The 12,834-nt window shown below is 40.7% G+C and overlaps 1 protein-coding gene across 1 annotated transcript in view; it reads left to right on the top strand.

Moving 5' to 3' along the window:
• LOC115129574 (palmitoyltransferase ZDHHC9-like) overlaps positions 1-12,834 on the top strand; it is a 45,011-nt gene that overhangs the window by 25,782 nt on the left and 6,395 nt on the right. The window contains exons 3-6 of the mRNA XM_029660093.2: positions 3,444-3,602; positions 5,167-5,304; positions 7,371-7,419; positions 7,733-7,835. Coding sequence (XP_029515953.1) covers positions 3,444-3,602; positions 5,167-5,304; positions 7,371-7,419; positions 7,733-7,835 — 449 coding nt within the window. The remainder of the gene's footprint in view (positions 1-3,443; positions 3,603-5,166; positions 5,305-7,370; positions 7,420-7,732; positions 7,836-12,834) is intronic.

The following is a 12,834-nucleotide window of genomic DNA, read 5'->3' as shown; positions in this document are numbered from 1 at the left end:
CTTTGACAATTTTTAGGGCCTTCCTCTGACACTGTCTAGTATTGAGGTCCTAGATGTCAGGGACTGTCCCCAGTGATGTACTGGGCTGTACAGTTGGATGCCAAGCAGTTTCCATACCAAGCGATGATGCAGATAGGCAAGATGCTCTCAATGGTGCAGCTGTAGAACTTGAAGAGGATCTGAGGGCCCGTTCCAAATCTTTTCAGCCTATTTAGGCTTTCCTCTAGTCCATGATCCGCTCCTTTGTCTTGCTCATGTTGTGAGAGAGGTTGTTGTCCTGGTGCCACACTGCCAGATCTCTGACCTCCCTATAGGCGGTCTCGTTGTCGGTGATCAGGCCTACCATCGTTATAATGATGGCGTTAGAGTCGTGCGCGACAACGCTGTCGTGGATGAACAGGGACTATGCACACACCCCTGAGGGGCCCCCGTGTTGAGGGTCAGCGTGGCGGGTGTGTTGTTGCCTACCCTCACCACCTAGGAGCAGTCCATCAGGAAGTATAGGATCCAGTTGCAGAGGGAGGTGTTCAGTCCCAGGGTCCTGAGCTTGGAGGTCACTGTGGTGTTGAACACTGAGCTTTAGTCCATGAACAGCATTCTCACAAAGGTGTTCCTTTTTGTCCAGGTGGGAAAGGTCAGTGTGGAGTGCAATAGAGATTGCGTCACCCCCCCCAGAATGTGTGCGGTGTTAATATGCCATCTTTCGCTAGTGTGGCAGGTGGTGGCATTTGTGATTGAACGTGGGGGTGTGTTAGTGGGAGGCAGATGGGCACGGATGTTTTGAACCCAACGATGTGTATAAAACCCTGTATGACTGACAGGTGGCGCTGTAAGATGGCTACACCCCGCCGTGTAGCCATCTTGGTGGTACTCCTCCATTGTAAAATAAAAACATAGATTTTGGAAGCTGTCGAAATGCATTTTTATGTCTACATTTGTTTTTTTTTCTCATGTTTATTCTATTGCAGACACCTTAATGTATAGTTCTAAATTATATTATGTGAGGAAAAATAAATAAAAATATGCCTTTATAAACTATTCACACCCTGTGAGTTTCAAATTATGTGGGATTCAAATTATTTTGACATTTTTTTGTCAACTATCTACACAATACTCAAAGTGGAGGAAAATGTTGTACATTTGTAAAAAATATTATGTTAAATAAACCACCAATATACAGTATTTAGGCTTGCCATAACAAAGGGGTTGAATACTTATTGACTCGAGACATTTCATATTTTTATTTGAAATACATTTTTAGAAATGTAAAAAAACATTGACATTATGGGTATTATATGTAGGCCAATGACAAATTATATTAAATCCATTTTAAATTCAGGCTGTAACACCAAAAATGTGGTTGTGAAGGCACTGTTAATATACAATACATTTTTGGAGAGTACTAATGTTACTGTCCCCACTACAACAATAAAGTACTTAAATACATGTCATTTTGTCCTTGAAACATTTAATTGAAATACTGTAGAATTCCATAGATGACTGTGCCATGTGGCGCAGCGGTCTAAGGCACCGCATCTCAGTGCTACAGGTCACTACAGACCCTGGTTCCATCTTGTGTGCTGTACACTATTGATTTGGCCTGTTCAGTGTTGACTTTTTTTCATCGATGGCGGTAGCAAAATCCTTAATATATTCTGCTTTAACCATGCAAAGACTTTGGAAGTGTTATGAGGTGGGATGGCCTCAATGCTTTCGGACTGTAAATGTTCGATTTTGGGTCAAGTTGTGCTGTCTTCACCTGTCCTAGCAGGTATTCCTACTGGCAGTATTCAGTCATGTTATTCCGTTTATTCAAATGAACCATAAAGGAAAGGTTCAACCATTTTGAATGTTTTACAATGTTATATTTTCTGATTTGATCTATCGATTCCCTGGATCATTTCATGTTTTCATGTGTATCTGAGTGGACGTAGCAACGTGATAAAGTCACTCAGACTGGATGTTAACAGGAATACGACTTTTAGATCGGAAACGTCTATTAAATGTCAGATTTCAGTACTGGCTGATTTTCATAACTCGAGAGGATGTCTTCTCTCGCATGAGCAATTTATTATATTTTTGATTTTCTTACCTCGATACATTTTTTACAATTTAACGTAGGGTATAGCACATTTTTCCTATTTTTCTCTCTTTTAGTCTAGTGACTTGCATGGTGCCTTTGCCCAGAGATATTATAGAAAGGAGATGGGAATCCAATGAACAGAGGAAGGTGTTATGCCCCACCAGGCATGACTGACCAATCGTGCTCCCGTTGTCCTGCTGCGTCTCACAAGTTCATTATTTCACATCGCACATCTGTTTTATACTTATTGTTGACGAAATTCATGTTAATGTTGGGGTTTTGAGCTTAACGCCCAATAGACTCACATTGAAGGGGGAGAGCTCCTTGTCCCAGAATCGTCCAGAATGCACCAAGCGGCCCATTGACGTAGCATGACAACGTTTTCCCATCTCCTCAAAAGTATATAAATTATGCCGTTGAACATGTTCGACTCCACTCTGAGGCACATCGATATTCAGGTTGAACATGGTGAGATTGTCGACTCCTAAATTGATTAGTCCAGTTTGTTTAGGCGATGTTAGTTAACCAGCCATGTTACATGCGGATATTGTCTTTGGTGTTATTGGCTAGCCAGCCAGCCCATAGAGAGAGCATTGCAACAGATTCCCACAGCTATTTCCCATGTTGCTACCAACGTCATAACCCCACAATGAAACATTTGTTCACAAAAAAAAGTGTTATTTAACCCTGTAAATTCTAAAGGAAGAAGTGGATTTTTCCTTTTAAGCGATTCATGTTACTGTAAACAGGACTACATACCCTGGCACAACAAGACCCATTGTCCCAGGTCCAGGTTAATAAGTTTTAAAAAACAACAGTCCTGCTATGCTTAAGCATCATGGTAAATAACTGACCGGTCTGTGTGTGGACCCTTGGGCTGAAGCGACATTCTCAAGGTTCGACGATTCACATTTGTGTGTGCTTCCAAAGCCCTTAATTTTTAACCGCCATTGTGGCTCTAAACTCACGGCCTCACTGTGTAGATATTAAACCCGACCCGGAAGCTTTGAATACAATACTTTGAAGTATGGCGATGGAATAGAATTGATGCTCTACTATATGATTATGTGTGTGGTAGAGGCACTCTGGGTCAATTGTTTGAATTCTGGTTAAGTCTGGTATATTTAGTTGATTTAATGTAATTTTCCTGTGGTCGATCTATGACTTCTAACTTGTTAAATGCGGATTATCATCCATGATTAAGACATGTCTGAAGCCAAATTATAATTATTCTTGATTTAAAGGCAATTTAGGCTTAACCTGCGTGTGAAACTTGCACTACACAGTATGAACATGAATAGATATGACTCCATTTGTTAACTGAGTATGATCCCAAATGGCCACCTTTTTGTTGTCTCAGAGGCGGCTAATGGGAACGTCCCGGCTGGGCAGCGGCCTCCACCTCGGATCCGCAACGTCCAAATCAACGGGCAGATCGTCAAACTGAAGTATTGCCACACCTGCAAGATCTTCCGACCGCCTCGCGCCTCACACTGCAGTATCTGTGACAACTGTGTGGGTAAGAGAGAGCACTCTTCTCCCTTCAGTCAATTCATCTTGTTCTTATCATGAAAGAAGACTCAGTCTGAAAATAACATTCATTTCAATTCACTCAGAGACTGGGTATTGTGTGAAAACTAGCTTCTTTTTTTTTTCAGCGTGTGAAGGACACATTCTGCTGATGCAAGTTTTTATTTGTTTGCTCAAGCCTTGAACTTACCTACATTTATTTGTCAGTGTTTTAGAACATTTTTATTGGAAATAGTTTTAATCTAAAGCTCTATTGATAATTTCCATATCCGGAGATGGACATTCTATAGCTGAATGGGTTTCCAGTGGGGATTTGGAATGCTGGCATGTTTGATTCATTCTCCCCAGATCTCTACAAAGCACTCTTTGGAATGTTTCTTGAGGATAGTTTTTCACGTGTGTGCATGAACATGTCAAGCTTTGCAGAATAACAGTATTTTGGCTAGTCATGATTGAACCATGCATTTGGCCTTTAAACATCAGTTATTGTGTATGACCCCCTCCCCCAAAATCTGTGTGCTGTGTCATGCTGGTCACACACAACCAGCATGACACAGCAGCCTGGGACAGACAGCCAGCCTCCTTATGGCTCAGGCCCCTTCACTCTGCAGTAAGGGATCAATATGATCAATGAATCAATAAAGGCTGTGGGTTTAATGGTAATCTGTCTTTGCACAGGAGTTGGACAAAACAAAAGACATGACCTTTCTTCAATGCAATCAAGTGATGTCATAAGGTGAAAGCACCAATTTGTAAGTCGCTCTGGATAAGAGCGTCTGCTAAATGACTTAAATGTAATGTAAATGTAAGTCTGTTGCGGAATTGTAGTGAATAAAAACAGTACTTTGTTCACATATTTGAGTAAAACTAGTGGGTGTGGTTAATAGTTGGAAGGAAGGTGTTTTCCATGAACCTGTCGTACAATATTTAGTAGCTGATTATACACACTGGGCTCCTTTCTATATACAGTACATCAACAAATCATATTTATGGTTTTTCCTCATTCCCGATATGCTTCAATGCAGAAGTGCCACACCTGCATGCTGCCATCATATATGTTTTAATGTGTACGTGTTGTCTGCCAAAGGGAGAAAAGTGTAAAGCTGTCTGACCCTGGATAGCTTCGCTCTGGTCCTAGTGTAATGAAGAAACAGGGGTCACTATATTTAGATCAGAGAAAAAGGAATTATAGGGAAATGGCTCTTATTTCCTGTGAACTGCGTGCTTGTGTTTGATTGGGACCTACTGTAAGCAGAGGACATTGGCTAATAGCTACTTTACCTTTGTTGAACTTGGTTGTTATTGTCAGAATGAGTTTTCAATGACTACCCAGCTAAATCAATTTCTTATTTAATTATTTTCATTTTTGTTCAACCTTTAACCAGCAGAACTTTGGGGAAGGGTCTATCCAACACACTTATTTACATCTCCACAAGTTAAATTGAACTTAGTTTGTTTTTGTGTGTGTGTGTTGAAATGTACATGTTGATCCCGTGTCCACAGAACCTCGTCCCTCTCCATCTTTGACCACCTCCCGCTCCTCTTCTCCACAGATCGTTTTGACCATCACTGCCCCTGGGTGGGCAACTGTGTGGGCAAGAGGAACTACCGCTACTTCTACCTGTTCACTCTGTCCCTGTCCCTGCTTACCATCTACATCTTCACCTTCGCCATCGTACACGTGGTGATGCGTGAGTGCTGTTGTTCCTTCATAGTTTCGCTACATAGGTGTCAGTCGAGACCAGGGCAGAATAGAATTTTAAAAAGCAAATGTAGATTCAGGTCAGTTTCAGACCATGGCAGTACTTCTAAGGCTGTGTTTACAGATTTGGGCGATAGGACATTCACAGGTGTGCGGGGAAACCGTGACTCTTGACAGTTGAGAGGGTGTATTCGATCGGGAAGGGTCAGTGAGGGATGCGGACAAAATATGATGAAAAAGAGACCTAGTTCCGCTGAGGCTTGACTGGAGCGTGAAGTGACATGCAACAGTAACTGCCTGGATGACCCACTCACTCACACACTTCCCTTTGATCTGTTCCTATACGTGGGACTTTACAGACAGCGAGATGCTAGGGAAAAGCAGAGGGCATTTTACAGTCAGGATAATTGGCTCCAGGCTTGTGATCTTAATTCAAGCCACAGCCTGCGCACTGTTAATGTCATTCCTAATTTGAATGAATAGTTTTTTAAATTTTTATGGTCGAGTGAGTGAGGGGAATATGTAAGTGTACGTCTTTGAAGCTTATTAGGAGTGTGTTCACCATGCCTTTGGAAAGTATTCAGACCCCTTGACTTTTCACATTTTGTTTCGTTATTCTAAAATGAATTAAATAAAAAATAAATCCTCAGCAATATACACTCAATACCCCATAATGTCAAAGCAAAAACTGGTTTTTAGACATTTTTGCTAATTTATTTTTTAAAAAACAGAATCCTTTACATAATTATTCAGACCCTTTGCTTTGAGACTTGAAATTGAGCTCCGGTCCATCCGGTTTCCAATGATCATCCTTGATGTTTCTACAACTTGTTTTGGAGCCCAACTGTGGTAAATTCAATTGATTGGACATGATTGGAAAGGCACACACCTGTCTATATAAGGTCCCACATTTGACAGTGCATTTCAGAGAACAGATCTGGGGAAGGGTATCAAAACATTTCTGCAGCATTAAAGGTCCCCAAGAACGCAGTGGCCTCCATCATTCTTAAATGGAAGAAAATCGGAACCACCAAGACTCTTCCTAGAGCTGGCCGCCCGGCCAAACTGAGCAATCGGGGGAGAAGGACCTTGGTCAGGGAGGTGAGCAAGAAATCAAGGGTCACTCTGCCAGTGCTCGAGTTCCTCTGTGGAGATGGGAGAACCTTCCAGAAGCACAACGATCTCTGCAAGTTTACACCAATTAGGCCAGACGGGAGCAGTAAAATGCACAGAATAGCTTGCTTGGAATTTTCCCAAAGGCACCTAAAGATTCTCAGACAATGAGAAACTAGATGCTCTGGTCTGATGAAACCAAGATTGAACTCTTTGGCCTGATTATCAAGCGTCACGTCAGGAGGAAACCTGTCACCATCCTTAAGGTGCAGCATGTTGGTGGCAGCATCATGCTGTGTGGATGTTTTTCAGTGGCAGGTACTGGGAGACTAGTCAGGATCGAGGCAAAGATGGAGTAAAGTACATAGAGATCCATGATGAAAACCGGTTCCAGAGCACTCAGGACCTCAGACTGGGGAAGGTTTACCTTCCAAAAGGACAACGACCCTAAGCACTCAGCCAAGAAAATGTAGGAGTGGCTTTGGAACAAATCCGTGAATGTCTGAGTTGCCCTGCCAGAGACTTGAACCTGATCGAATATCTCTGGAGAGACCTGAAAATCGCTGTGCGGTGACGCACCCCATCGAGCCTGACAGAGCTTGAGAGGATCTGCAAAGAAGAATGGGAGAAACTCCCCAAATACAGGTGTGCCAAGCTTGTAGTGTCAGACCCAAAAGACTTGAGGCTGTGATCGCTGCCAAAGGTGCTTCAACAAAGTACTGAGTAAAATGTCTAATTTTAATACATTTGCAAAAATGCCTAAAAAACAGATTTGTCATTATGGAGTATTGTGTGTAGATTTGAGGGGGAAAAAAACTATGCATTTGAATCAATTTGAAAATAAGGCTAACACAGTGGAAAAAGTCAAGGGGTCTGAATACTTTCCGAATGCACTGTATATGCTCCACAGAACATTCTTTAACTATGTGCTCCTCTCTACAGGCTCGGTGGACTCTGGGTTTGTGAAGACACTACAAGACACACCTGGGACATATCCTTTCAGTTCCACATAAATCTACAGTTCACAATACCATCTGGTTATTGACCCATAGGGCCACTGTAGTTTACTTTTTAAACCTAAAAGAATCAGACATTCATAATAATCGTAAGATAGACAGGTTTGAGTCAAATCATGTTATATGAAGTTATAAAATGAATCATCCCTGGGGCATTTAACATAAAATGATCTAAATCAGTAGTGATTGCCGTAACCGCATGTTCGACAAAGACCTATCCTTGACCTGTGGACTTAGTGCTTGTAGTACTGTTGCTGTTTCTGTCCTGTTTCTTTAACCCCATCCCACTGTGCTGGAAGTGTTGGTGTGCTTCTTCACCTTGTGGTCAGTAGTGGGACTGACAGGCTTCCATTCTTACCTTATCTCCCTCAACCAGACCACCAATGAGGATGTGAGTATATCTATTCTCTACCATTCACTACTCCTATTACAAGGGCTGTGTTTCAACAGTTTAAACTGTCTGCCTCTCCTCTTTTTATCCAGCACGGGTGATTATGGAAATGAGGAAGGAAGGACGTTTTAGATTATTGACACAGCTGGTAGTCTCAGAAATCATGAGGGATTCTCTTGGTAACTTCGAAAAGGGAAAAATAAATCCAGGAAGGGTCCTCCTCAGACAGACAACTCTCCTAAGAAATCATGAGATTGGGTAGGCGGGGCTTAGAATGCAGACAGGAATTGTGCATATGAAAAAGTCTTACCATAGCTTGTAGGCAGACAAGACAGAACGTTTCAATTTGAAGCCAAAGTTTGCAGGCCAAACCTTTGCAGTAGTTTTTATTCAAGGTTGACGCAAACTAGCCACTTGCGAAATGCACTTATTCAAAATATTCTAGATACTATTTTGTGTCCGAGGGGTGTTTACGCTAGGGCAACAAGCGGATAAGGCAGTGACGTAAGAAAGCCGGACGTCCCACCTTTCCTCTATGCTAAACTGATGTTGTCTAAGTACAGGCGTGCCTGCTGGAACATTGGCTCGTCTAATGTAGCGACTACACAGTCAGGACTCGAGTTAAAGTTTTTACATTACCACAGATCTGGGATCAGATTAACGCTATTCCTAACCTTAACCATAATGCAATAAGATCTGACCCTGTGTCAGTTGATAGGTGCTTCACTCCAGGGTTCTGTTTTAAATGCTCAAAGTGGAGTGTTAACATGGCATGGCTGGAAAGATAAATATACACTCAGGGTGGGTGATGTAAACACTCAAGTTCTCCAGTCAGCTATCACCTTGGCAACCACACACCCTTTTTCTTTGTAGCCTTGGGGGGGCGGGGGTGGGGGGCTAGAATTCAATCAAATAGACCATGGCAATATTTACTCTGTCTTTGTTTTCAAATGCAGGCAAAGACTTAGTATTCTGATGAATGCAAGGCTTGTGAGGGAAGTCTACCTGTAATGGTCGTAGGTTTTTATACAGTACCCAAGACCAGTGTGATTTCATGACCATGGTGGGAACAAAGCTTTACTGCCTGACTATGGCAATGCAGAAGTGATTTAATTCTAATTTCGAGTTTGATTAATAACTACATAGCAGTCTTAGACACTCAAATCCATTGGCATTACATAAACAATAAATCAGCAACAAGTTTACAAAAGCCTATTGAATAGAAAGGACAATTCCATGGTAACATAATGACAAAACCATGAAACAAAAGTTTAACAAACCATACAAGTCTATATGCACAAGGACTACTTTCAACCATTTCCAATAAAAATGGTACAAAAACACATTTTACTTGAACTGTGCAGATGTACATTTCTGTAACAGAATGATGGTTAAAAAATAAATAATTTAAAAGCCCTACATTTGTGAACAAGTTAAAAAAATAAAAAAAAAATTTAAAAACTAAGTTAAATATCTCTCCTCTGAATTAAAATGCAAAGATGTCTGCAAAAAAAGAATGGCTATGATATGACACCTTGAGTTTGGAAAAAAAATCTATTTTGGTAAGGGAAGTGGATTAACACCTGATAACAGAATGACTGTAGCCGAATAGGTCCTGATTTGTACTACACAAAGGTAGAAAAATGTAATTTCCTCCTTTACATGTTTGGGTAGATTTCCACACATTAGTTATTGAAGGTATTTGTATGGTTTTGTACATTCAGTTTATATCTGAGGTCTAACCTCCTGAAAGGACCGGTCTAGTAGATTTCTGAACACCCTGAGGAATTTCTGTTTCCATTACATTCACCAGCAGGTAGGGTTTCAAAGGGACGGTATATTACTGGAAACCTCCTAAGTTTACCAGTAAACAACCAGAATTTTGGTAACTTGTGGGGTTTGAGGGAATTTTATCAATGACATCTAGTGGCCTTTTTGGGTACTTCAGGTTATCACAGCAGTCTGTAATTATCTCTGGCCCCCTGTGTGGCCTTATCACCTGTAAAATATATTAAATAAGATGACTTTAAAATAAAAATATATATAACAAAGCTGTAAAACATCATCCTAAATATAAACCGTAAACATAGTAAAAACTATTGATGTCTAATATGAGGGTTTCAGCATGAAATATTCTTTTTTTACACACATTTATTTTATTTTGTCAATAGGCCATGTTGAAAAATGTTTTGGTGCCAATCTGGTTGCAGTTGTGAAAAAATTCAATAGCTAGAAGAGTTGCAGAGTTCATTGAAATGAATGCAATTGTTGATTAGATTCTTTTTGTCATTAATTACGCAATTTTCTCTTGAACCATATGGTCTGTCCACTAGAAACTCCTGGACAATATGTGCGCTACATGACCAAAAGTATGTGAACACCGCCTCCACTTTCTGGGAAGGCTTTCCACTAGATGTTGGAAAATTGCTGTGGGGACTTGATCTTACACTTGTGTGCAGCTGCTCGGGCCATAGAAACCCATTTCATGAACCTCCCGACAAAGTTATTGTGCTGATGTTGCAGTTTGGAACTCCGTAGTAAGTGTTTCAACCAAGGATAACTATTTTTATGCACTTCAGCACTCGTCCTGTGAGTTTGTGTGACCTACCACTTCGTGGCTTACTGACCCGTTGTTGCTCCTAGATGTTTCCACTTCACAATAACAGCACTTACAGTTGACTGGGGCAGCTCTAGCAGGGCAGAAAGTTGTCGAACTGACTTGTTGGAAAGGTGGCATCCTATGAAGTTGCCACGTTGAAAGTCACTGAGGTCTTCAGTAAGGCCATTCTACTGCCAATGTTTGTCTATGGAGATTGCATGGCTATGTGCTCGATTTTATAAAACTGTCAGAAACGGGTGTGGCTGAAATAGCCGAATCCACTCATTTTGAAAGGGTGTCTACATACTTTTGAATGTATTTTGTGTGCGTTTGTCTTGTTTTTGTTCAAGTATAAATGACCTAAATTACTGTGGATTACCTGTTAATTACCGAAGATTCCGCTAACTTTGGTACATTTTGGGTAGCTTTGCAAACCTACCAGCTGGATACTTCATGCATTGATAACTCTTTGTGTAAAGAATTATTTCCATTTTGGAGAAATATATCCTAGTATCACTACCCGTCAACACAGAATTGTGTTAAAGAATTGTCATTTTAATGACAATATGCCCTGTATACATGCATATTAACATGCCTATCTTATACTTTGATCAGGAATTTATTAAATCCCTCACCAGATATTTTTTGTAGGTCAAGTGTAACCCTGTGGGATTACAATCTAAAAATGGAACCGTACTTTTGAATAAGGTATAACTAAAGGGAAATTATTTTAGTAGGGGGAGCCAATACTGAATATCCCCTATTTAAAAAAATCATTACAGATTTGTCTGTAAGGGATTTGTTTGCTTTTGGCAGAAGTAGGGTTGGGGTCTACCTCTTTCAGGAATACCTAGGATAGGATAAAGTAATCCTTCTCACCCCCCTTAAAAGATTTAGATGCACTATTGTAAAGTGGCTGTTCCACTGGATGTCTTAAGGTGAACGCACCAATTTGTAAGTCGCTCTGGATAAGAGCGTCTGCTAAATGACTTAAATGTAAATGTAAATGTCTATTCCATTCCAATTCAGTCAATTACAGAACTGAAATTACAATATACCTCATTGAAAAGAAATGAATGAACTTGGATTTCAGTTCACCGAATTGAAATGGAATTTACCCTGTGTGGAAAAGATGGCACAAGAAATGTATTCCTTGCTACAGTGCCTTCAGAAAGTATTCACACCCTTCACCTTTTTCCACATTTTGTTAAATCCTGAATTTAAAATGGATTACATTTAGATTTTGTGCCACTGATCTACACACAATGTCAGTGTCATTTTGTTTTTAGACATTTTTACAAATGAATTTTAAAAATGAATCTGAAATGTCTTGAGTCAAGAATTTCAACCCCTTTTATGGCATGCCTAAATAGGTTCAGGAGTTAAAATGTGCTTAACAAGTCTCATAATAACTTGCATGGACCCCATCTCTGTACCCTACACATAATTGTGTCTGTAAGGTCCACCACTAGAGCAGTGAATTTAGAGCACAAAGACCAGGGAGGTTTTCCAATGCCTCACAAAGAACGGTACTGTATTTGAATTTTTATTTCACCTTTATTTAACCAGGTAGGCTAGTTGAGAACAAGTTCTCATTTACAACTGCGACCTGGTCAAGATAAAGCAAAGCAGTGCGACAGAACAACAGAGTTACACATGGAATAAACAAGTGTACAGTCAATAACACAATAGAGAAAAAAAAGTATATATACAGTGTGTGCAAATGGCGTGAGGAGGTAAGGCAATAAATAGGCCATAGTAGCGAAGTTATTACAATTTAGCAGATTAAAAAGAGTGATAGATGTGCAGATGTGCAAGTAGAAATACTGGTGTGCAAAAGAGCAGAAAAGTATATAAAAACAATATTGGGATGAGGTAGATAGATTGGATGGGCTATTTAACAGATGGGCTAGGTACAGCTGCAGCGACTTAGTTAGCTGCTCAGATAGCTGATGTTTAATGTTAGTGAGGGAAATAAGTTTCCAGCGACTTTTTACAATTTGTGTCAGTCATTGGAAGCAGAGAACTGGAAGGAAAGGCGGCCAAATGAGGTGTTGGCCTTGGGGATGACCAGTGAGATATACCTGCTGGAGCGCGTGCTACGGGTGGGTGTTATCGTGACCAGTGAGCTGAGATTAGGCGGAGCTTTACCTAGCATAGACTTATAGATGACCTGGAGCCAGTGAGTCTGGAGATGAATATGTAGCGAGGGCCAGCCGACTAGAGCATACAGGTTGCAGTGGTGGGTGGTATAATGGATGGCACTGTGATAGACTGCATCCAGTTTGCTGAGTAGAGTGTTGGAGACTATTTTGTAAATGACGTCGTCGAGGATCGGTAGGATAGTCCGTTTTACAAGGGTATGTTTGGTGGCGTGAGTGAAGGAGGCTTTGTTGCGAA

This window comes from Oncorhynchus nerka, linkage group LG5 (genome assembly GCF_034236695.1).
Source record: "Oncorhynchus nerka isolate Pitt River linkage group LG5, Oner_Uvic_2.0, whole genome shotgun sequence".
NCBI classification, from domain to species: Eukaryota; Metazoa; Chordata; class Actinopteri; order Salmoniformes; family Salmonidae; genus Oncorhynchus; species Oncorhynchus nerka.
The sequence above is the reverse complement of the archived record's forward strand: the minus strand, read 5'-3'. Positions and strand labels throughout refer to the sequence as shown.